The sequence below is a fragment of the Narcine bancroftii genome, chromosome 4 (genome assembly GCF_036971445.1).
Source record: "Narcine bancroftii isolate sNarBan1 chromosome 4, sNarBan1.hap1, whole genome shotgun sequence".
Taxonomy (NCBI): domain Eukaryota; kingdom Metazoa; phylum Chordata; class Chondrichthyes; order Torpediniformes; family Narcinidae; genus Narcine; species Narcine bancroftii.
Genome location: NC_091472.1, coordinates 278646003 through 278668619, shown reverse-complemented (window position 1 = coordinate 278668619; position 22617 = coordinate 278646003). Strand labels below are relative to the sequence as shown.

Genomic DNA, 22617 nt, shown 5'->3' with positions numbered 1-22617 from the left:
CCCTCCCTCCCTCCCTCTCACCCTCCCTCCCTCCCTCTCACCCTCCCTCCCTCCCTCTCACCCTCCCTCCCTCCCTCTCACCCTCCCTCCCTCCCTCTCACCCTCCCTCCCTCCCTCTCACCCTCCCTCCCTCTCACCCTCCCTCCCTCCCTCTCACCCTCCCTCCCTCTCACCCTCCCTCCCTCTCACCCTCCCTCCCTCTCACCCATCCTCCCTCCCTCCACTCTCCCTCCCTCTCACCCTCCCTCCCTCCCACTCTCCCTCCCTCTTAACCTCTCCTCCCTCCCTCTCACCCTCCCTCCCTCCCTCTCACCCTCCCTCCCTCCCTCTCACCCTCCCTCCCTCCCTCTCACCCTCCCTCCCTCTCACCCTCCCTCCCTCCCTTTCACTCTCCCTCCCTCCTCCACTCTCCCTCCCTCCCTCTCACCCTCCCTCCCTCCCTCTCACCCTCCCTCCCTCCCCCTCTCACCCACCTTCCCCCTCTCACCCTCTCTCTCAGTTTGCGAGCAACATTGAAATTTGAGAAGGATATTCATTGTCGTCTTTGATTTCCTATTGCAGCAAGAAACCAAAACACCAGACTCGTCCAGCTCCCCAACAGAAGCCTCTGACTTTAGCCTATGATGGAGATATGGACATGTAATGAATTCAGGTGGAAGGACTTCAACTTTCTTCTATTAACACAGATAGAATGATTGAAGCCTTAACCTGATGATAGTGCAAAGAAGACAAATCTCAAGAACAGTTCTGAGAAACCATGAAGAGCGGGGGCGTGGGGGGGGGGGGGGGGGGGACACTGAGAAACTATAACTGTTTTTATATTAAAATGTAAAACTTGGAAGCCAAACCTTAGTGAAAATTTAAGGATTGTATTCATTCCTTAAAATGTTAGTCTATAAACTGAATATCAAGACTGTATGACAGCATTCCTTATTCAATTTTCAAATTAACAAGTAAAGGAATAAATTGTGTAGAATTTCTAGCACAAAAGTACAATGACAATCCAAATGAAACAATTTTGCATTGACAAGCTACCGTCTGAAAATGCATTGCTGAGGACAAACATCATGTTGCTCAACAACTACTCGAACTTTTGAATATTCTGTGGAACTGCACTATATTAGTGTAATATGATTTCTTGCATTTATTGAACAAACAAAAATCTAATATGTACAGTGTATGTGTCAAGGATTTCAATATTACATAAAGCTTGTTCTTTTCAAGTGACATACTCTGAAAGAGAAATCTACCAGTCTTTATCAAAAAGAGATGCAAAAAAAGTTGGGTCATGGAGCCTTAATGAACATTTTGTAAAGAATGTTTTTTCTCCCATGAGGTAGGATCTAACATTTAATTAGAAATTAAAGTGTTCCTGAGAGAATACAAGAATCGTCAGAAGGATAAGCTTCCCCCACCCCCCCCAATTACAATGATAAATGGTTCGCATATTTTTGGCTGCAGTTCCATTTCCAGTTCCTATGATCCTTAAGATATAACCAACCAAATGTAAATAATAGGTGTTGGCTCTTGACTGAATGGAAGAGCTCACAGAGTAACTAAATATTTTTTCCACTGATTTTCTATTAAACAATCCATTGTTTTCCATTCACATAAATCTAAGGTGGAATGAGATAATGAATTCTGATTTTTATTTTCTTCTGGAAGTTTTATGACAAACTGTAAGAACTTTGCAGAGAGGGTTGGAATCTTCATGTTGTTTAATTGCATTTCGATCACAAAGGATTGGTTAGTTTGTTGGGTTTGGATAGCTGCTTGGAAAAATATTCCATTATTATAATGGTTGTACCATTCATTACACCAAATATTAACAAAGCTTTTGCTGATCTTCATTTGTGAGACTCAAGAGAACAGTATTAACAACTGGTAAAGTGTGTTGTGTTATTTTGGAATGTATTCATTGCTCCACTTGGGAATAGATTCAATGTATTTTCTTGAAAATAAACCAGAGAGCAGCTGATCAAAAGTGGATGCCTGGCTTTCTCTTGTTGCCTATTACATTCCATATACCATCAATGAGGTGATAAATATAGTACAGTAAATGTCCATGTTGAGTTTTGATCTTTTAAATTTTGAAATTAGAAAATAATATCACCAAATTTAAAGAAAGCAGTGGAAAAGACTTTGAAAGCTTACAGTGGGATCTAGACCAGTTGGAAAAAAATGGGCTGCAAAATGACAGATGGAATTTAATGTGGACAGGTTTGAGGTGTGGTACTTTGGGAGAACTAATCAAGGTAGGTCATACATGGTAAATAGTAGGGCAGTGGGGAGAGAAGTAGAACAGAGGGGTCTGGAAATACAGATACACAATTACCTGAAAGTGACATCAAAGGTAGATAGAGTTATAAAGAGAGCTTCTGTCACATTGCCCTTCATAAATCAAAGTACTGAATACAGGAGTTGGGATAGTGTGGTGAAGATGGAAAAGGCATTGGTGAGGCCAAATTTGGAGTATTGTGTGCAGTTTTGGTCACGTAACTACAGGAAAGATATCAATGAGATTGAAAGAGTGCAGAGGAGATTTACAAGGATATTGCTGAGAAACAAAGAACTGAGTTACAAAGAAAGGTTAAACAAATTAGGACTTTATTTCCTGGAGCATAGAAGAATGTGTATAAATAGTGGAAAAAGCTGCTTTCATTAACTCTAAGGTTAGATGAGACAAGAACTAGAGATAGGCCTAGTTCTTGACCTGCCAAGCTTTTGATGCCCTCACTTGCGTTGATCTCTCTAAATATCTTGCCGTTAGCCCAATTCCAAATACTCTATCTCCTCTTCCAACTGCTTACATGATTGCCAACCCAAACTCTTGATTTTGTCTGTCTCAGCTACCACTAGTCCCCAAATTCAGACCCTAGACTTTCCAGATGAAAGATACAACACAGACCCCCCACCTGGATAAGGCAAATAATTACCACTCTCCCACCACTACCCCCATAAACATACTCAATATGGTCTCAGACTAGGGAATCACATAGCTGATTACAAAACAATATTATTTTTTAAGATCAACATGCACAATGCAATTGGCTACTCTTCAAGCTCGATGAAGTCTTTCACATAAACCGATATAATAATACTCTTGGAACAGAAATCATTAAATATTTCTCTGGAGTTATCTAACAAGTCAGCATTGAGTATTCTTGTTTGATTGTTGATTGCAAATTCTGCCTTTCACTTCACATTCCCAATTTGAACCTTGGGTTGAGGGTGAAAGATGTTTAGGGGATATATCTGGGGGAACTTCTTTAAACAGGGTGATGAAAGTATGGAATGGGCTGCCAGCTAAAGTGATAAATGTTGGCTCAATTTTTGACATTTAAGAAGAATTTAGACAGGTCCATGGATGGGAGGGGTAAGGAGGGTTGTGATCTGGGTGCAGTCCAATGGGACTGGGCAGAATAATATTTCTGCACAATAGATTGGGCAAAAGAACCCGTTTCTGTGCTGTAAAGTTCTATGGATTTCAATGGGCACCAAGTGCAAAGTCTACATTGGATGAGACAATTTGAAATAGAAAACTCCTTGGTAATATAAACATCAATATAAATATTAGGAATAAATTTGCAAGTAAAATCATCCTGTCTAACAATAAATCTTAAGGACATCTCACCTTAGAAATTTATTCACATTTAAATAGGAATATTAAAACACAGCTGCATATCATGCAGTTGCTTTTTGAAGTGTTGTTTAAGGAAAACAATTTTTCCATTTTTAATTGTGATTCTTCATGCATCATTTGACACATCTCTTTCAAACAATTCCTTATTTCCTGCAGCTACTCCTGGAAGTGTAACCTGGAGATATCAGCCCTTTCAAGGGATCTTCATCATTCACACTCTACAGCAATAAATGGCCTTTTGCACAAAGTGGCAGAGAAAGTGAGGGGGGAGGGGTAGGAGAGAGAGAGAGAGAGAGAGAGAGAGAGAGAGAGATCAGTTGGAGAGGGGTTCTTAGAAGCCAGGAAGCTATCCTAAATTCTAGCCAGCAATGCCAAGCAGAAAATGGTGTCTAAGCTCACCTCGAGAAAGTTTAAATTCATAAATATATAGCAATGCCGAAGACATTTCATGACTTTGTTAGTCATGTGATGGTGAGAACTCTATATTATTCACCTGCTTCTTTTGGCTTTGTCACCATTATCATTCAAGCATTGGGTACCCACACATTCACTAACAACCTGATAGGTTCCCATACATTTGTTGAGTAAGCCAACAATGTTGCGAGTGAACCACACTAATTAATAATTTCTCTTGCAAGCCAATGTTCCAAGGACAGTTTCAAGCCAAGACCATTGTTATTCCAGACAGGAAAGTAACTCCCCCTAGCTCAAAGGGGCACCCAATACTTTTGTTATAGGGAACTTTGAGCAAGGATGCTGCTCTATCAGATATTGTACTCTTTATCACATCACTCATTCCATAATTGAAATTATTTCATGTCCAAAGATTTTGGCATATCACTGGACGCTCTCCAAAATTTAGCATTTGCACACAGAGATGTACAACACAGGTACATACTCTTTGGCCATGTGTCTGTGCCGTACATGATGTCCAAATCAAACTAAATTTGATAAATATATATCCATTTACTTCATATTCATGTGTCTACCTTGAAGCCTTTTAAACACTTCTATACTATCTGCCTCCTGCAGAATCCCCAATAGCCCATTCCTGGCACCTACCACTCGCTGTGCTAAAGATTTGCCCTGCATATTTCCATTAAACCTTCTTACCCTCACCTTTGTATGACACCTTTGGCATTGTGAAAAGATTATGTCAGTTCATCCTATCAATGACTTTCATGATTTTTCATTAGGCCACCCCTTCCTCTCTGTTTCAGAGTTATCAACCCAAGTTTGTCCTTGTGTTCAAAAATAGGTTTGATAGGCATGAAGAGATTCAAGACTGAACATATTATCAACATGGTCTTTACACAAAGGAGAACTCACAAAAGGGCATACACTCACAGACTTGCATGCACAGCAACAATACACAAATAACTGCACATTGGATGCAAATAAATCACTGCTAAACATTCTCAACCCCCAATTGACAATACAAAGGTTAAGCAATACCCATCGACTCACAGGCAGAGCACACTAATGAACATCAAATTAATTACACCTAACAAGTACATCAAATGAACCTGGTTTCCAGCATTGACCACGGCTCAGGATCGGGGATGACCCATCGCAGACACCCTTCCGGTGCCCATTTGTGGGCGGCAGCCTTGACTTTAGTGATAGTCTTGAGGCACCAGCAAAAGCAGGTCCCATATGTGGCTTTTCATTGCAGGGCCCATTCATGTGACCTGCTCAGGCCAATCACCCATCAGCCTCACAGGTGGGTAGATCTAACCCTTAATTGGCAGGTGAGGTGGCTCACTGGAGAGGTCACATGACCTTCTGAAATCCACATTCTGATGGTTCCAGATGGAGAGGTCACATGACCCTCCACAATCCACATTACATCCCATAACTCATCCCTTCGAAACCAGGTCACATGCTGATGAACCTCTTCTATACCCCAAAGCCTCCATGTCCTTTCTGTATTGGGGGGGGGGGGTCACCAGAATTGCACATAACTAAAGGTTTATATAGCACCAACATGGCTTCCTAATTTTATACTCAATGCCCTGCCAAATAAAGGCAAATAGACCATAATTCTTCTTTATCATTCAATCTACTTGCATGGCCATTTTCAAGGAGCTATGAACCTGGACTTCCAGATCCATCTAACATCAATGCTACATAGGTACCTCTTAACATTTGTCCCCCGAAAGTGCCACACCTGACACTTGTCTGGATTAAGCTAAATTTGCCATTTCTCTATCGATTTCTGTAATTGATCTACACCTTGTGGTATTCTTTGATAGCCTTCTACACTGTCCATACCTTCACTGACTTTTGTGTCATTTGCAAATTTATTAACCCACCTGTCTACCTCTTCATCCAATCATTTATATATTACACAAGCAACGGGGATCCCAATATTGATACCTGCAGAACACCACTAATCATGAGCTTCCACCCAGAAACACTCACTCTGATTTCTCTACACCAACCAATGTTCCTGCCGACATTGCAGATTCAACAGACAGTGCATTATCTCAATCACCACCAAAATTACTTGCCCCAGTAAATGTGAACTCTGGCACCACTAATGTTCTGCTCATGCTGGGCTATCAAAGGTTTACCATATTAAAGAGACAAAAACAATCTGTGGGAGTAGTGATAACAGCTCAGATAATGCCACTAAATGGGCAGGTTAGAATTCTGAAGTATTCCTGTATTACAGTGAGACAAGAAGATAAAGAAATCCAGACTGCTGTCTGACCAGAGGATAGATTTACAATGTAGGAATCAAATGCTGGGGTCACATTCAGGAAAAGGCTGGTGGGAGCATGTAATAAATTGGTTGGAATCTGTCTGGTCTGTCAAATGGATTGCAAAACATAATAAAATGTTGCAACACATCTTATATGTCTTAGGGAGATTTAATGGAGAGAAATCTACTCTGAAGCCGATGAAAAGTTTCAAACTATTGAGAAAATGCATTACCTTCTTTCTAAGATCTAGGATATCTGGAGTTTGGAAAATAAAAACTGTATATGTCCTTTCAATTTCCATCCAAAAAGAAGTATGTTTCGTATTAGTAGGAATAAAATCCAAATGTGTTCAATATAAATTTAATTTACTTTAAATAATTTAGACATATAGCACAGTAAAAGGAGATTTTGACCTCTTTCCCTGTGATGTTTCTTTTATTGAATAAAGAAATGTGGGTTATTTTATAACAACTATACTATTTTAGCTATAGACCTCCTGGAGGTATCCCTTTTGAATCTACCCCTAGCTGAAACAACTCATCTCTGACTCCTTCTAGTAGTCAGGATTATCTCTAGCACTCCATCATTCCATCCTCTTTCCTTCTAATCTAACAACATGACACACTAATACAGTATCAATTCAAGTTCAACACAAGCATAGACAAAACATCAGCAGCACAAACTTTTAAAGTGTGCAGTTCTTTTTCTTTTAGTGATTCAGTCTGCCAGGTGCTTTGATAACATGTGTGGATCATCTCAACACCAGTGCTTGCATCAACTCTGCTGGTCCACTACTGTCTAGCATTGGTGGTGTTTCCTTTGTTGCTGTGCAGGCTGGATCCTCTGTCTGTTCCTGTTGTGTCTTTTGCATTTTCAGTAGGCTCTTTCGATTCCTCCTCAGTATCTGAACATGCTCTGTTCTGATAATGTAGGATCTTGGATTTACTTCCTCCAGAATAGAGCCATTTTTGTCCCAAGTGTTGGGATCTCTGAGTCTCACTATGTTATGTGGTGTCAGTGGCCCTAAACCTCTTGCTGACTTGTCATAGTTTGCTTTTTATCTCCATTGCAGATGCTTTTGTGTCAGTTCAATATCTTCAACATCTCTGTTTTTGTTTGGGTCTACAGAGTAGGAAAGTGGGGTGTGTAGTCTATGTCCCATCAGAAGCTCAGTGGATGACATGCTATGCTCAAGTGGTGAATATCTGTAACTCAATAGAGCTAGATACAGATCTGAGCCACTGTCTAGTGCTTTCTTGAGCAACTGTCTAACTACATGAACTAATTTCTCTGCTTTACCATTTGACTGTGGATGCAAAGGACGTGAAGTCATATGTTGAAAATCATACTCTTCTGCAAAGTTCTGGAATTCTCTACAGCTGTGGCATTGTCACTGTAGACAATTTGAGGAATTCCATGTCTTGCAAAAGTCGATTTTATATATTTGATCAATCAAGCAGCAGACATGTTAGGAAGGAGTGTAATCTCTGGATAGTTCAATAACCAGCAAGTAATTATTTCCAACCATGTAGAACATATCAGTACCAATGTTCTGCCATGGTTCCACTAGTAAGTCAGTTATGATCATGGGTTCCTTTGTCTGCTTTGCGTGATGTTTCAAACAGGTCTCATAACTTGGCCAATAAACAGCACTTCTGGCCCTTCTCTTGCATTTTTGCATTCCAAGGAGACCCTCATGCACCCTTTTCAGCGTTAATTCTGCTCTGTCTGAGTAGAAGCCCACTTGCAACACTCAGTTCAGTTCTGATGTTTTAGTATGGCTGACATTCGCTTTCAGGCCTTCTTTCATTTGGATTCTTGATGATCTTTTGTAGAACTGTGTTCTCTTCTGTTTAAGCTGCAATCTGTTTGGATTTCATGTCAGATACGGGAAAAGATACAGTGATCAGTTTCATATGGAGATTCACATCAGTCTCTGTGGAATTCTCATTGTGTTCTTCACTCTGCATCGATGCTCCGGATAACACATCAACTAACACAGTAAGTTTCCCTGGTGTGTACACTCTCTTCACTAGGCTTAAGTTTTCACATGCTTTGTCACCAAGTAGTGATTCATGTCCATCTGGGACTACTGTGAACCTGACAAGGTGCTCTTAAATTTCAACACCATTAAAAAAGTATCAGAGCTTTCTCCATGTAGCTGCATGCACTATCAGAACACATGTCTCTCTGATGTTTCATTTTTCTTTGGTGAACGGTCTTCATAAAACATCTCAATAACCTTGTTGAACTTGCCCTGGTCATCTGCCTTGTAAAAAAAATGTGTTGAAAACCTCTAATGTTTAAGGTCCCACTACAGTAAGTAGCAGTGCAATCTTCCATGCATCAGGTTTGTTATCGAGTCCAGTATGAATCATTGTTTGAACAAACTCCACTCATAGTCAATATTTCCAATCCAATTTATATCATCAAAATTCCTTTAAACTTTCCATGTACTCTGGTGCTATCAACTGATTCTCTCTCAGCACACTCTGGGTGTTTCTTCTAATCCCAGTCGCATGTACACTCCTGGTACCATGTCATGGTTTTTTTTATTGTTATAAAGAAACTTGGGTTCTTTTATAACAACTATATTAGCTACAGCCTCATGGAAGCATCAATTTTTAATTTACCCCTAGCTGCAAAAACTCGTCTCTGACTTCCTCTAGTGGTCAGGATTATCTCTAACACTTTATCATTACATTACATACTTTATCATATCATTACATCCCATGCCACCTAATTACACCTAATTGACCTACAATCCACCCTTCAAAATATAATGGGTTGTAGGTTAATTGGGTGTAATTGTAGTAGGAATAAAACCTGCTTGTCTGGCACAACTAAAATCCTAATTTTACCAGATTATCTGAGTTTTACTGTATTAAAGACAGAAAAGGGAAAATTAAGAAGATAATTATACATGTTCTTGCTTGTTTTGAATTTCTTGTCAGATATTAAATCAAAAGGAATGAGAATCCAAATTTCATGCCAGAGAGAATACTGTATTTGGCAATAATCAAAACTATCCAACTATTAAATTGGTTCTTGCATGGAATTGAACCATATTTTAAGCAACAAAAAGTGCTCCACATCTAGAATAAAAACCAAAAATGTTGAATGTGCTTGATGCAATGGCAGATGGGGTGTAATTTGAACAAGTTCAATGTGTTGCACTTTGGTAGATTAAACTGGGCAGTAAATAGTAGGGCCCATTCAGAGCCAGCTCTTCAGCGCTTGACGTCCTGCTTTGCGGAAACTGCCAAAATGTTTGTCCTGGAAGTCAGCCTGAAGAAAACTGAGGTCCTCCATCAGCCAGCTCCCCACCATGACTACCAGCCCCCCCACATCTCCATCGGGCACACAAAACTCAAAACGGTCAACCAGTTTACCTATCTCGGCTGCACCATTTCATCAGATGCAAGGATCGACAATGAGATAGACAACAGACTCGCCAAGGCAAATAGCGCCTTTGGAAGACTACACAAAAGAGTCTGGAAAAACAACCAACTGAAAAACCTCACAAAGATAAGCGTATACAGAGCCGTTGTCATACCCACACTCCTGTTCGGCTCCGAATCATGGGTCCTCTACCGGCATCACCTACGGCTCCTAGAACGCTTCCACCAGCGTTGTCTCAACATCCATTGGAGCGCTTTGATCCCTAACGTCGAAGTACTCGAGATGGCAGAGGTCGACAGCATCGAATCCACGCTGCTGAAGATCCAGCTGCGCTGGGTGGGTCACGTCTCCAGAATGGAGGACCATCGCCTTCCCAAGATCGTGTTATATGGCGAGCTCTCCACTGGCCACCGTGACAGAGGTGCACCAAAGAAAAGGTACAAGGACTGCCTAAAGAAATCTCTTGGTGCCTGCCACATTGACCACCGCCAGTGGGCTGATAACGCCTCAAACCGTGCATCTTGGCGCCTCACAACCTCCTTTGAAGAAGACCGCAGAGCCCACCTCACTGACAAAAGGCAAAGGAGGAAAAACCCAACACCCAACCCCAACCAACCAATTTTCCCCTGAAGCCGCTGCAACCGTGTCTGCCTGTCCCGCATCGGACTTGTCAGCCACAAACGAGCCTGCAGCTGACGTGGACTTTTACCCCCACCATAAATCTTCGTCCGCGAAGCCAAGCCAAAGAAATAGTAGGGCTATGGAGAGTGATGTAGGACAGAAAGAATTATGGGTATAGCTACAAAGTTCTATGAAAGTGACAACACAGATATACAAGCTGTTGAAGAAGGCACTTGGCATGCCTACCTTCATCAGTCAGGCCACTGAACACATGAGCAGGGACATCATGTTATAACTGTACAAGATGCTGGTGAGAATATTTTAGAATATCATGTGTAGTTCTGCACACCCAGCTATAGAAAACATATATTTAAGATAGAAAGGATTCAGTAATGATTCATGAGAATATTAATGGGACTTGAAAGCTGGGCAGGCTAGACTATGTGCATTCAAAAGGGACCTATAGAGGTTTAAAATAGATAATATAAAAAGTCTTAATCTTTTTCCTATGGTCAAGCTATACACCATAGATTTAATGTGAGAGGGGAAACATTTAAAAGGGACTTAAGGCACATCTTTGCACAAAGGGTGGTCAGTGAGCTGCAAGAGGAAGTGGTAAAGGCTGGGTGGTCAGTGAGCTGCAAGAGGAAGTGGTAAAGGCAGGTACAGTGGTAGCATTTCAAATACATTTAGGTGGGTTCATGGTCAGGAAAGGTTTAGGGAAGTAGTGCTCAACCTTTAATTTCCACTCACATACCACCTGAAGTAATCCCTTACTTCCACAGAGAGCTTGGTCAGCATGAACAAATGGAGCTGCTGGGCCAGTTTCTGAGTGGTAAAACTTTCTTTTTCTATCCATGACTATGCTCAGTATACCAGGGAACATTTGTAAAGAGAGAAAGAGCTGTCTTGGTGACTGCTCATGAGCATTGAGACAATTTATAAAACAAGTACATTTCAATATGAAGTGAAGGGGCAGAGTGGGAAGAAGCAAGGAGATGACTACGATGAATATCATGTGAGATTATTATGATATGAAAGTTTATATGGAAGTACAATGTACACACGTGAAGGTAAAGAAAGCATGTCGCTGGCAGCAAACCTTTCTGGAGGAGAGGTAGAGAAACAACATTAACAACAAACTGTGAGATTCAGAATGCAGCAGTTGCTATAAATCTGAAATGAAGGAAAATGTTGGTAAAGCCCAATCTATTGGAAGCACTTACAGAGAGAGGAGGAAAAAAAAAACTGGATTACATAAGAATGGAAAATCAAAAAACTGCAGACGCTGGAAATCTGAAACTAAAGCTGGCAACATTCAGTCGGCCAGGCGGAAAACAGTGGCATCTGTGGAATGCTGGGGATGATGTGCTGGTCAGATGAGACCAGTGGAAAGGAAGTCAGGGTTGGCATTGTGAGCTGATATTTTGTGGTGGATTGTTGACACTGGATTTCTTTCTCTTTTCATGAACGCCGTCCAACCTGCTGAAAACTGTGTTGACCTATATCAACAAACCTTCTCTATCTCGTACTCATGACTATCTATATTTCTGTTGTTTTCTGTCTTGATCACAGTGTGTTTGTTAGGTAAGCAATTTTATAGATTTCACTGATGATCCTCTGTGGTTGTCTTGACCCATCTGTGGAAGACGTAGGGTCTCTTGGACTATCTCTGAGGGAATCCCAGTTGCTTGGATTTTCAAAGGTTTTCAAACAGAGCCCATTGTAAACTTTCCCACAGAATTGTGCCTTTTAACATACAACATGGCAACAGGCCCTGTTGGCCCACAGGCACGTGCCATCCAATTACACCCAAATGACTTACAAACCCCATGTGTTTTGAAGGGTGGGAGGAAACCAGAGCACCAGGATGAAACCTATGCAGATACAAACAAACTCATTACAGACAGGTCCAGATAGGAACCCGGATCTCTGATGCTGTAACACAGTTGAACTAACTGCTACTCTAACTGTTCTGTATCTCCCCCCCCACCCCCCACCCAAAGATTTGGATGATATTTTTACTTGGATATGTAAATCAAAAAACAAGGAATGCTGGATATATACAGCAGCTTAAATTTCTAGCTTCATTATATTTTGCTTTTCCTGCTTGACTTTAGCATTGGTAAATGAAAGAAAAGGATTAGTTATTTGGGGATAGCATCTAGTAATAAGAACCTGAAGCAAGAATCAATGATTGTATTTCAGCAATCTACAGCAATGAACTAGATGAGGGGTCTGAACATAATGTATGCAAGCATGGTGACCGTAAAATATTAGATGCGAAATAGACTATGGAAAGATGCAATTTGGAAAGGAAAAGGGAATAAAAGATTGGTCAAGAAATTGGCAGATGGAATATAATGAGGGGTAACTTAAGGATATGCACTTCTGTGATTGGACAAGTCAATGGGTCAACCATGACACAATTTGATGTAAATCTATTGGATAGCCAAGCAAATCAGGAGCAATGTGACCATTTCCTGATTCTTTGTCTTGTTAATATTTGCAGCAAACCATTAGGAAAACAGATAGTGTCATCATTAGTAGCAAGGATGTTGCTGTTCAAGAGTCAAGAAGTCTTGGTGATATTGTTTGGAATGCATGCATAAGTTTTATTTCTGAAGCCAAAGAATGTTATACTGGTCTTTTAGAGGGTACTTCAATATTATTGTTTAAAAAAAACTTTTTTTTACACAGTGCTTGGGCTGAAGACTGACATTGTTATAGGACCACATATCCGATTTATATTATTGTACAACATCAGTATTAAACGCTCTACACTGCATTTCTTGGCAGTGCATGAGCTGTTGTCTGAAGGTAGTTCTATGTTAGCCTTAGGCTTGAATTTTAACAGAGCTGTGGGAACAAATAAAATGTTATGTCATAAAATTGATGCTAAGTTTGACCTATCGGAGAGATTATGTAGAATAGGCAGTGGTATTTTGGGGTTTAGAACAATGACATATCATGGCCCAAAATTTTACTGGCAAATTTACTGGAAGCCAATTGACTTTGACTCCCAAACTTGAGCAAACAGAATGCTAATGCTGTATCCATAAATGACCCTTTCACTGGTGAAAACTTAGCAGAAGTATGAACTCAAACCAAGATGGGCAAGAACAAGAACTATTCATCAATTTACCTATTGACAAAATCCCTTGGTCGGTGATGCCATTTTCAAAACTCTTAAGGTTATAAGGTGTTACCAAAGCTTTTAAGAGCTATTAAAATAAAATTATGATTTAAAAACAAAATATTTTAAAACAAATAATATAATGATTAACATTAAAATGGCCACAAATAATTTATACACAGATTTATCATGTTCCTCCTTTTCTTCTCTAGAGTCTTACAATGCAATTGAACCAATGGCCTCAAGGTCTCTACATTAGGTCTAAGCTAGAAAGCTCTCAGAAAGATTATGTTCCATGACCAGATTCCATGATTTGGTGATCCAACACTTAACAACACTTACACTACAAGTGCCCATGGTTCCATAAAGAATTATCAGGATTCTGGGCTTTTGCCATTGAAAGAGGGCTGAGAGGATTGATACTGAGAGGTTAATTCCCCTGTTTAAGACTTGATCAAGGGGAGACAATCTGAGCATAAGGCATTAGCTATTTCTGACTGAATCACTGGGGTTGCTCAATCGATAAATGAGATAGATGGCTTTGTTGTTACTGACAAAATGAAATGCAGATCGGGCAAGAAAGTAGAGTTTAGCTACAGAAGTTTCGATTTCTATACAATTAGTGCAAATGCTTGATTTGTGTTACACAGATACCAAGCTACAAATCAGTCAGGCATTAAATGAAATTCAAATTACACAGAATTTGATGTAATTTATAATGTTGCATCCAATTATATTACAAAATTATAACATAAGAAGTACTGACAGTAATTGGTTGTGGAAGCAATGGGCCCATAAATAGAAATTATTATTTTTCTTTATGAAGACATGTAGATATTTCCTGATTAGCCTGAGGTAATTTAATTCAATCTATTATAAAGTGCAATGCTTCTGTACAAATTGAAATCTAAGATTGTCTTTGCATTTCATCATTATATCACACTGGTTAAGCAACAATTGGAATATAATTTTTGCTTCTGGATATCACATTTTATGAAAGCTGCAAAAGTTCTGGAAAGGATGTGGAGAAGACTAGTATCAAAGATTTTTTCTATAATCAACCAAAAATTAATCAGAAGAGGGTATACCTCTACTTGGAGCAGAAAAAGTTGAGGGATAATTTGAAGTGTGCAAGATCATGAAAGGTTGAGGTAGAGAAGCCTTTTCCAGAAATGGTTAGTATGTGAACCTGAGACACAGGTTGAAAGTGAAAGACAAAAGGCAGCAGTCAAAGCACAGAAATGCTGAAGGAACTTAGCTTGTCTCGCAGGGTCCTGAGGAGATAAAGATTTAGTACTGATGTTTCAAGTCAAGTTTATTGTCATCTGATTGGAGAGTACAACCCAACAAAACAGCGTTCTCTTGTCCTTGGCGCAAAAAGTAGACATACAACCAGACATAACAGACATACTGATAAATAATACATATGCAAGGCAAGTATTCATCTATGCAAAAAAATTTACTTAGTACATAGGAGTGATTCGGATGGTTAGTGTGAACAATTCCTTTAGTCATTCAGCATTCTCATGGCCCATTGGAAAAAGCCATTCCTCAGCTTGGTGGTGCTCCCTGTGATACTCCTGAAAAATGCGGTGTACGGGGTGGAAGGGTTCCTCAATAATTTTGCATGCCATCTTCAGACAACGATCCTGGTAGATCACGGGAGACCCTATTGATTCTCTTCCCACACATATGGTCCTATGGATTGACCTCCAATCTATATCACTGAAGACACCATACCACACTGTGATACAGCAGGCCAGGATGTTCCCGATAGAGCTCCTACAGAAGATTAACATAATTGTTAATAAGCCTTGCCCGCTTCAGTCTTCTCAGGAAGTGAAATCGCTGTTGCATCTGCCTAACAAGTGAGGAGATGTTGAGTGTTACTAGTTAAGTGAACTCTAAGGAACTTGGTGCTCTCCACTCTCTCTACTACAGAATTGTTGATATGTAGTGCAGGGTGGTTGTTCCGAGTCGTTCTGAAGTCCACAATCATCTCTTTCTTATCCACATTGAGACTCAGATTGTTATTCTCGTACCAATTCTTCTCTGTAGTACGACTCATCACTGTTGCTGATGTGGCCAACTTGATGACATGGTTGTAGATGGATCTAGTGATGCAGTCATGGGTCAGTAGCTTGAACAGGAGCAATGTTTTATTATGCACCCAGGCAGACAATGGCCTTTCCATTCGTAAGGGCAGAATCCAGCTACAGAGAGGGGTTTTGAATGAGGACATCTTCTCCACCAGCCCCCGGGGAATGATCATATTAAATTCCAAGCTAAAGTCAATCAACAAGCATCCTGGTTTATGAAGCTTCATTCTCCAGGTGGGTCAGGAAAGAGTGAAGGGACACAGCTATAGCATTATCTATGGAATGGTTTCTTCAATAGGTGAAATGAAATGGGTCCAGCATTTCTGGGAGGTGTGCTTTGATGCATTCCATCACCAGACACTCAAAGCATTTCATAATGGTGGAGGTTAGTGCCACAGGGTGGTAGTCATTAAGGCCTGTTATTGATAATGTATCTGTACCTCCTATGGATTCTGAAAGACTGGCTGAGATGTTTCACAATGTCTCTGTTTTGACTACAATCGCAGCATATGCCGACTTTTGTGTTTTACTCAAAATAAATCAGAATCAGGTTTATTGTCATGAACATGAGTCATGAAATTTGTTGCTTTGTGGCAGCAGTATTGTGCAAAACAAGGTGCAAAATCACAATAAATAGGATAGACATGACAGAAAACAATTTTCTGATCTATGAACAAAAGAAGCAGAATAAGACTAAATTCAAATGTCTTCTATTATGAGTCCAGTGGACCTCAAAACTCAGCAGCAATAGATATTCACCAATGGTTACTTAAACAAAAGTTGCTTTTAATTATCTTTAAACATGAAAACATGATCACACTTTAACTAATCATTATGATCTTAACTAACCTAACTTAGCCCCCTTCTAATTCTAAGCGCACGGGTATGTAGTGTGTGTGTGTGTGTGTGTGTGTGTGTGTGTGTGTTTGTTTGTGTGTGTGTGTGTGTGAATTCAGAAAAGTTCTTTGATTCACAGTCCAATTTCACTTCTCATTCCTCCAAGTTTACTGGTTGCAGGCAATTCTTAGACTGTGCACATAATTTAACATTTATGAAGTTCACCAGGCATTGGTGCTTGAAAGGTAAATGGTTATCACTCAGGAAGGTTCTTGTCAGTTTTCAGAGAGAGATTTGTTGTTTGCTGGACACCCACAACTGATTCCTTTTAATCAGCTACTTTAATCAGTGTCTTGCTGAAGAAACTTGTCCCATCAGGGTTTTCCAGATGATAACCTCTATCTTTCATGTCACCACAGTGTTCCTTTTTGTTTCTCTTTCTTCAAGTGGAACATTAGGCAACCAGTCCTCTCTTGTATGAACCACAAGGGCTTTGACCAGGCTGAACAAAGCACTCACAACCCATCTTCCAAATTGGGGGTTTTCCACAAGCTTTCCAGCTTGTCCTGTTCCAGTCCCAGCCATTGCTGCTGACTGTAACACTGCAGAACTGATCTCTCTCTCCCTCTCTGTCAAAATAAAGCTTGTTTGACACCCTCTCTGCTTGCAAAACCACATGACCCTCTTAGAACAGCAAGCAGCACTCCCAGACAGCCTGCGACTCTGAACCTACTCCTCCGAGTTCATTCATCTGTTGCTTTTCAAAACAACAATCCATTAGTGAAGTCCCTTGGGCACTCATCAAAGATTTTGCAATGGTTCTTGGAGCCACCGTGTCTGGCTTGAGCTGAACTCCAGTATTTTCAATGAGATCTGTTTTGAAATGTTAGTATGTGACCTACATGAAAAAAAATCTATCCTAGTTTATTTCCTTTAAAACATATCTATAATCTGTTACACTCCAAATACCTGATATATGGGTTGAATTGTCTGGTTCGATGCCATAACTAGTCAATTATCATCTTTATGGAGAATTCAAAGCAGGACCACAAGAAAAAGCATTTTGTATCACATATTCTTGATTATTTTTTCCAAATCTGATATACTTTATATATCCTTTTTGAAAACAAAGACCTTACATTTGTTTGAAAATAAAGCTTCAATATTATTTTTTTTAAAATAAGTATGAAAATAATCAATTTGTTCTCCTGTTTGGAATTTACCAATGCGTCTTAAATCAAATAAAAATCAATAATATTCATTCAACCATGACAGAAAAAAAAGTCATTTATATCAAGGAAAAAATTCTGCTGGAAGATTGACTGGAGTGAGCAGGTTGGCCTATCTGAAGCCTGCTGCTGTTCTGCATCACTTCCGATGGGGCTTTGGTGTCCAGCAGCAGAACAACTAACTACATAATATTCTTTCTTTGACTTGGCTTCGCGGACGAAGATTTATGGAGGGGGTAAAAGTCCACGTCAGCTGCAGGCTCGTTTGTGGCTGACAAGTCCGATGCGGGACAGGCAGACACGATTGCAGCGGTTGCAGGGGAAAATTGGTTGGTTGGGGTTGGGTGTTGGGTTTTTCCTCCTTTGCCTTTTGTCAGTGAGGTGGGCTCTGCGGTCTTCTTCAAAGGAGGTTGCTGCCCGCCGAACTGTGAGGCGCCAAGATGCACGGTTTGAGGCGTTATCAGCTCACTGGCAGTGGTCAATGTGGCAGGCACCAAGAGATTTCTTTAGGCAGTCCTTGTACCTTTTCTTTGGTGCACCTCTGTCACGGTGGCCAGTGGAGAGCTCGCCATATAACACGATCTTGGGAAGGCGATGGTCCTCCATTCTGGAGACGTGACCCATCCAGCGCAGCTGGATCTTCAGCAGCGTGGACTCGATGCTGTCGACCTCTGCCATCTCGAGTACTTCGACGTTAGGGATGAAAGCGCTCCAATGGATGTTGAGGATGGAGCGGAGACAACGCTGGTGGAAGCGTTCTAGGAGCCGTAGGTGGTGCCGGTAGAGGACCCATGATTCGGAGCCGAACAGGAGTGTGGGTATGACAACGGCTCTGTATACGCTTATCTTTGTGAGGTTTTTCAGTTGGTTGTTTTTCCAGACTCTTTTGTGTAGTCTTCCAAAGGCGCTATTTGCCTTGGCGAGTCTGTTGTCTATCTCATTGTCGATCCTTGCATCTGATGAAATGGTGCAGCCGAGATAGGTAAACTGGTTGACCGTTTTGAGTTTTGTGTGCCCGATGGAGATGTGGGGGGGCTGGTAGTCATGGTGGGGAGCTGGCTGATGGAGGACCTCAGTTTTCTTCAGGCTGACTTCCAGGCCAAACATTTTGACAGTTTCCGCAAAGCAGGACGTCAAGCGCTGAAGAGCTGGCTCTGAATGGGCAACTAAAGCGGCATCGTCTGCATAATATAATGCTTGCAGAAAGGAAAACGAAGGGAGCCAAAGATGATTTTTAGTTAACTTGGCTAGAGGGATTAAGGCTTCCAGGAATATATTTCTCTGAACATAGTGCCACAAGTAGACATTGGATCAGAGGTGAAGAAGGTGTTTTAAATTCCTGGGAGTAACTATCTTGGATGAGCTTTCCTGAACTCCTCATATTATTGTCACCATGAAGAAAGCGCATCAGTGACTACTTCCACAGGAGTTTGTGACTGATTGGTATGATGTCAGAAACTTTGGTAAACAAATACACACGAGTACAGGACAGTATGCTGACCTTCTGCATCATGCCCTGGTATGAGGGACTAGTACCTCTGAGCAGAAAACCTTGCAAAAGGAAGTGAACATAACCCAGTGGATCACAGGCAACATTCTCCCCACCATCGAGAACCTTGACATGGAACGTTGCATGGACATGCAGCAATCATCAAAGATCCATAATATCCAGCACATGCTCTTTTCTCACAGCTGCCATCAGGAATGACCTATAGCTGCCACGGGACTTGTTTCATCTGGTTCAGAAAAGCTGCTACCCTCAACCATCTGATTCCTAAACAACAGGATCAATCAGAGACTCATTTAAGGACTCTTACTTTGTACATTATTTATTACTGAATATTATTTTTTATGTTTTTGCATTGTCAGTTTGTTTAGATTACTCACTTTTGTTTATGTGTCTTTATTTTTGAGTACTATTTATACTTGTAATTCTGCCGGGCCTTCTAGAAAAACCATCTCTGTTGTTTGAAGTTGTGTATATTCTCTGACAATGAATGAGTTTTGTGAACAAGACATTTGGCACATTTGTCTTCATTGGTCAGGGCATTGCATACAGGAGTGGGATTTCATCTCGTAGCTGTACAAGACTTTGGTGAGACCACATATAAGTGGAGTGGAAACAGGCCATGTCGGCCTTTCGAGTCCACACCGGTTCACTAGAACAACTCCACTAACTCAAACCTCCCGCTCACCGTCAATAACCCTCCAACCCCCTCACCTCCATGTACACATCCAACCTTCTCTTAAATGACAGAAGGGATCCTGACGCAACTATCTCATTTGGAAGTTCATTCCATTCTGCCACCACTTGCTGAGTGAAAGCCACCTCTAATATTTCTTCTAAAGTGTTGCCCCTTACCCTTAACTCATGGGCTCTTGTTTCAACCTCCCCTGTCCTCAAGGGAAAGAATCTGTTTGTATCTAGGCTATCTATTCCTTTCATAATTTTAAATACCTCTATCAAGTCCTCTCTCAGTCATCGACATTCCAATGAATAAAGTCCCAGTCTCCATAATCTCTCCCTGTAATCTAGATGCTGTAAGCCAGGCAACATCCTTGTAAACCTTCTCTGCACCCTCTCCACCTTATCTATATCCTTTCTATAATTTGGAGACCAGAACTGAGCACAGTTCTCCAAACCAGGCCTCACCAATGCCTTAAACAGCCGCAGCATCACCTCCCAGCTCCTATATTCTAGACTATGATATACTCCTCCATATAGGCACCCGAACTCCAGTTGCTACCTAATCTGACTCACAGCCCGAACCAAGTAGCAAGCCTTGGGCACAATTATAAAAATGGTATCCTTCAATGGGGAAAAAAATGTGAAAAATAATCATGGAAACATTGCCTGAACTGGAGGGGTAGAGTAGAAAAAAAGGCTGGAGTGCTTGAAGCTTCTTTTCCGGGAGCACAGGAGGCTGAGTGGTGACTTTATAGGAGTCTGTAAAATTATGAGGGATATAGATGAGTCGTAAGAGTTATTTTTCTTGGGTAGATGAGTTCAGAAATAGGTTTAAGAATGACCAAAAGGACAACTGTTTCATGTGGAGAGTGGTGTATACATGAAATAAGCTGCCAGAGGTTTTGACCGGGTGTAATGATGATGTTCAAAAGACATTTATACAGGCATATAAAAACTTAAGAAATAGGAGCAGGAGTAGGCCATCGACCTATCAAGCCATTCCACCATTCAATGAGATCATGGCTGATCTGATGATAGGCTCATCTCCACCTCCTTGCCTTTTCCCCATTTCCCTTAATTCCCCTACTATCTAAAAATCCATCCAACTTTGTCTTAAATACATTCACTGAGGTAGCTTTCACTACTTCAATGGGCAACAAATTTCATAGATTCACCACCCTCTGGGAAATGCAGTTCCTCCTCACTTCTAATACCATCAAGTGCTTACCAGTCCACAAGCAACTACTTCCCCCTTTCTGGGGGACCTCATGGCTGCTGCACTTTTACTCTACCAACTCCTCAGGTTCCTGAAGGTCAACCTCATTTACCTTTTATTATGCCAATGTGGCTAAATGTCTAGAAAGCAGGGACTCCACCCCCCCCCCCCCCGTGAAGTGGGGAATGAATTAAGATGGTCCACCACATCTTGCAGCATGCTTAACCACCTCCTGAGTATGTTGTCGGGTGTCAGCTCGTGTAATTTTTGCTTGAGCAGACCATTCATTCTTTCAATTCATCCTGATGTTCGTGGGTGATAGGGGATGTGCAACAGCCACAAGATACCAGCTTCTGTCACCCAATTTTGCACCTTAGACCCTGTAAAGTGTGACCCCTGATTGAATTGTACCTCTCATAGTATTCCATAAATAGAGGAGTGTAATAGATTTATGCTAATGTTAATCTTTAAAGTTAAAATCTTTAGTTACAGAATTATATATTTCTTAGTGAAGTTAGTTTTGGGTGGACATGGCATATTTGCATTTCACAAACACACAACTACTATCATAAAATCCTTTGAAATTGCAGTTGACAGATACCGGAGACCCGTTGTCTGTGGAAATTGTTCTGTTGAAACTGTATAAATATGCCATGGAATTAGAATGATGGTTCATTTAAAACTGAAGTATTCATGAAGAAATGCTGGTCAAACAAGTGACCATCTTTTGATTACTTATGCTTTTAGAATTGAAACTAAGACAATAGTGTGCTAAGAGATGGCAGCTGTTCAAAGAAGCAAGTTCTTAGTGAGTGACCTGCACAGACAATTCAGTCTTTTGCTTCAAATTTTTGAAGTGGGTTTAAGATACTTTTAGCATATAGATGTGAATTAACTTTGGACATAACTTCAAAAGGCCATTTGCCATGATTCATGCTTTTGGAGAAATGAAATAGAAACAGAAATTATATCATGTGTCATGTGATAAAAGTTTTCAGAGAAACATATGACTGGAATGAGACGCATTTTGAAAAGAAGATGATGCCCAGCCATCCTTTCGGTAACATAGGATTGAAATAGGCTTGACCATCCTGTAAGTAAGACCAAATTGAAATACAGTAACCAGAAAAGGTGCTGATACATGTTACTCCTGGTCAAAGGAAAAGATAGAATAAGTGGCTTTTAAAAGAGGAAGACCACATCCGACTGTCTCTTTAAGATATGAGGGCAGTTCAACCATGTCATTTTCTAGTTGTGCACTTCGTTTAACCCTTATTTAGGTTTGTGAAATCATCGAGGAAGAAAATAGTCGCTTTACTGTCTCTTTGAAAAGAGGGAAGATTCATTGTGTGGATCTACAGATGTATCCTCTGCTATGTTAGTTATGTTGTAGTAACATCATTTTAGTCACATCGCACTAATTATGCTCTCCCTTAATTGTTGCTTCTTCGAAATGAAGTCTGTTATCTGGTTACCTGTGAATGGTTTGCTGCAGTAGATTTAGCATATATTAGAATTTTATCAATGTTTTGCTTCAT

At 40.6% G+C, this 22617-nt stretch overlaps 1 protein-coding gene and 1 long non-coding RNA gene across 4 annotated transcripts in view; one reads left to right on the top strand and one right to left on the bottom strand.

Annotated features, from left to right (window-relative positions):
- thsd7ba (thrombospondin, type I, domain containing 7Ba) overlaps positions 1–783 on the top strand; it is a 1034072-nt gene extending 1033289 nt beyond the window's left edge. For all 3 annotated transcript variants that reach the window (XM_069935130.1, XM_069935128.1, XM_069935129.1), the window contains one exon: positions 562–783. In XM_069935130.1, the coding sequence (XP_069791231.1) occupies positions 562–643 (82 nt within the window). In that variant the 3' untranslated portion in view covers positions 644–783. The remainder of the gene's footprint in view (positions 1–561) is intronic.
- The window catches only part of LOC138762007 (uncharacterized), a 146083-nt gene that overhangs the window by 21347 nt on the left and 102119 nt on the right, over positions 1–22617 (bottom strand). The gene's annotated exons all lie outside the window — the stretch shown is intronic.